This window comes from Sprattus sprattus (genome assembly GCF_963457725.1).
Source record: "Sprattus sprattus genome assembly, chromosome: 16".
Taxonomy (NCBI): Eukaryota; Metazoa; Chordata; class Actinopteri; order Clupeiformes; family Clupeidae; genus Sprattus; species Sprattus sprattus.
Window position 1 is genome coordinate 21,951,692 of NC_137914.1, and position 3,772 is coordinate 21,955,463.

The following is a 3,772-nucleotide window of genomic DNA, read 5'->3' on the forward strand; positions in this document are numbered from 1 at the left end:
AAAACCAGTGCAGCCTAAGAGGTTAAGCTGAAGGCATTACTCCTAAACTCTCCAGTGTCACACACACATACACGCACACATCACAGCTTAATGTTTTACTCCCAGTGCTAAAATCACCGTGGTGCCCGCTGTTGCCACACCAACCCCACAGCAATTACCAGGCGGCAAATTGAAGTCATCTACATGCGGGGGACATACGGGGGCAGCGGCGTCAGAGGGCGTGGGCGCGTGCCAGACGATCGCTTACACTCGGAGCCAGGCCAGACACAAACGTAGCGAGGCGAGGTGTGGGTGAGACAATACTGACAGTGAGAGCCAGAGCGGAGACTGCCATCGTCTCAGGGAGTCAAAGGCACCTCAGCAGCTTGGCTTGCCATGCGTTTCAGCTGGTGCTCGGCTATCTGTTACGGCGGCGGAATAAGAAATAGGGACAGCGGGAGCGTGTCTAAAGCAGGGCAGAGAAGAGCTGTGCAAACGACACACACACACACACACACACACACACACACACACACACACACACACACACACACAAACACACACACACCCACACAAACACACACACACACACACACATCCACACACACACACACACACACACACACACACACACACACACACACACACACACACACACACACACACACACACACACATCCACACACACACTCACACACACACACACACACACACACACACACTGCCAAAACAAATAATAGTAGAAGGCATGTGTAACCAGCCACCTCTCAGCACCGCTTCAACTCCCTGTGTCCCACTCCTCAGAGCTCACCATGAACACTAGGCATGAGGGGAGAGGGGAGTCGGAAGAGAAGACACTTTACCCCCAGTGTAAATGTCCAAAGCAATTCCAATAGGAGCATACAAATATTGGGGAATAATTCATGGGAGCACTGCGGAGCATCATCAAAACCTATCTGAGCGCACTGACGTGGAGGGGAAATGAAAAATTGAGATTCTCATGTTGAGCGAAAGGCCATTTTTGCCTGAGTGACAACTATGTGAAAGAGTACACACAGAGAGCTGAATGCGCAAGTGGTTATGTGTGCATGTGTGTGTGTGTGTGAGTTTGTGTGTGTGTGTGTGTGTGTGTGTTTGTGTGTGAGTGTGTGTGTGTGTGTGTGTATCTGTGTTTGAGTGTGCTTGTGTCTGTGTGGGGCTGGCTGTGTGTGTTGCTGTGTGTGGTTTGTGAGCATGTGTGTGTGTGTGTGTGTGTGTGTATGTATGTGAGTGCCCTTATGTATGTGAGTGTGTGCTTATGCTTATGTGTGTGGTTCGTGAGCATTGTGTCTGTGTGGGGCTGGCTGTGTGTGTGTGTGTGTGTGTGTGTGTGTGTGTGTGTGTGTGTCGGAGAGGTGCCTGTGCTGTGTGACAGTACACCCCCTGGGGGCATACACCCCGCTGTTTGTCTTCTCTCTCCCGCCTCCCGGACCCATAGCTCACAGTGAGAGCACCATGCACAGGAGAAAGAGAGAAGAAGAGAGGGGGAGAGAGAGAGAGGGAGAGAGAGGAAAGAGAGGAGAGGAAAGAGAGATGGAGAGAGAGGGGGGGGAGCAGAAAATTCAGCACAATTTTACAAACGAAAGTAGAGGAATCTGGTCCTTGAAGCCATCCTTTTCATGTGTGTGTGTGTGTGTGTGTGTGTGTGTGTGTGTGTGTGTGTGTGTGTGTGCTTGAGTTAAATCAAAGTGAAAGAGAGAGTGAATGAATGTACACAAACACACACACACACACACACACACACACACACACACACACACACACACACACACACACACACACACACACACATACACACACACACACACACACACACACACACACACACACACCTGTACACATACAGTACATGTTAGGTTACTTAAGCACGTTCACAAACGGCCTTTCATGATTAAGCACGCATGGCCACACACACACACACTAGCACACACACACCCACACACACACAAACACACACCCACACCCACCCACACACACACACACACACACACACACACACACACACACACACACACACTAACACTCACGTCATTCCCTCAATCATCCATTCTTTCACACATACATACTACATCACTTAGTCAGTCAGTCACTCACTCATGTACGCACAAACACACTCATGTAATCAATCGTTCAGCTGCATATACACACATAAACTCTCTCTCTCTCACACACACACACACACACACACACACACACACACACACACACACACACACACACACACACACACACACACACAAACACACACACACACACACACACACACATCCACATCCACACACACTCTCACACAGACAGACAGACACACACATACACACTCACTCACTCTCTCTCTCTCTCTGTGGTTGGAGGTAGGGAGTGGGAGTGGGAGTAGGAGCTGGCCCTCCACTGTGAGTGTGGTGGAAGAGCAGAGTAGAGCAGAGCAGGGTAGAGCAGAGCAGAGCAGGGTAGAGCAGGGCAGCCCAGCGGGGGAGAAGATTAATGTGGGCTCTCTGGAGCAAAGGTAACATTCAGAGCTTAATAAGGTACAAACAATTGTTTCCATTCCACTTTCCTTCCCAGGGAAAACCTGAGCCAGGCTGAGTGCCTCAGCTCCTCTGAGAGTGTGTGTGTCTCTGTGTGTGTGTGTGTGTGTGTGTGACTGTAGGGTGGGGACCTGGGGAATGATTTGCACGAGACACAAATAGGACAGGTTGCTCACAGCACGCGCACACAAACACACAGACACACACACACACACACACACACACACATCCACGCACACTTTACCCTGTCCACACATAAATAAAGTTCCTGGAGTGTTGTGGGTGCCTGGTAATGATGTTTGCATGTCCGGGCTTCTTAGCGGTTATTACATCAGAAGGTTTTACATCAGAAAAGCAAGCAGTGCTGGGATGCTCAAGGGCTGATGGTACTCTCTTTGTTGGCCTATTTAATATGGAGCGACTTTACTAGACATCTGTGAGTGCCTTTAAAGTTTACACTTTAGAAGTTCCATATGGGTTAGAGATGTGAGAGGGGTGTGTGTGTTTATGTACGTGTCTGTGTGTACGTGTGTGTATATGTGTGTGTGTGTGTGTGTGTGTGTGTGTGCGAGCATGTTTATGCTCATGATGGCAAAGGGTGTGGTGGTGTGTGTGTGTGTGTGAGTGTGTGTGTGTGTGTGTGTGTGTGTGTGTGTGTAGGTGTGTGTGTGTGTGTGTGTGTGTGTGTGTGTGTGTGTGTGTGTGTGTGTGTGTGTGTGTGTGTGTGTGTGTGTGTGTGTGTGTGTGTGTGTGTGTGTGTGTGTGCGCGCACGCGCGCCTCTTCCTGTGGCAGTCTGAGGGAGTTAAACACACAGGTTCCTACCTCAACCCCCTGGACTTTGAGCTTCATGTGATCCTCCCGCGTGGTCTTGCCATCTTTCCTCTTCTTCCAGCAGTAGCCGTCCTTTCTGTACTTTACCTTCTTCCTGTTGTAGAGTATCATCGACCCATTCTGTGGCCTAGATCCGGGAGAAGAGGAGGAGGAAGAGAAGAGGAGGGGGGGGGGGGGGGGTGAAGTGGGGAAAGTAGTTTGGGGGATGGGAGAGAGACAGAGAAAGAGAAAGAGAGAGAAAGAGAGAAAAGGACAGAAAAAAAACAGATTTTTTTTTTAGTCAAAGCATGTGCTGTGGGACTCATTTTGGGGAAAGTACAAAGGCGTCTCGACACGAAAGCAGCACTCGCCAGTAATGCACCAGTGACTGAGATGACACAGCCCTCTTTACGGCTAT

At 49.8% G+C, this 3,772-nt stretch overlaps 1 protein-coding gene across 1 annotated transcript in view; it reads right to left on the reverse strand.

Annotated features, from left to right (window-relative positions):
• The window catches only part of camta1a (calmodulin binding transcription activator 1a), a gene marked incomplete at its 3' end in the record, with an annotated part of 384,283 nt that overhangs the window by 177,918 nt on the left and 202,593 nt on the right, over positions 1-3,772 (reverse strand). The window contains 1 exon segment of the mRNA XM_080853296.1: positions 3,367-3,502. Coding sequence (XP_080709422.1) covers positions 3,367-3,502 — 136 coding nt within the window.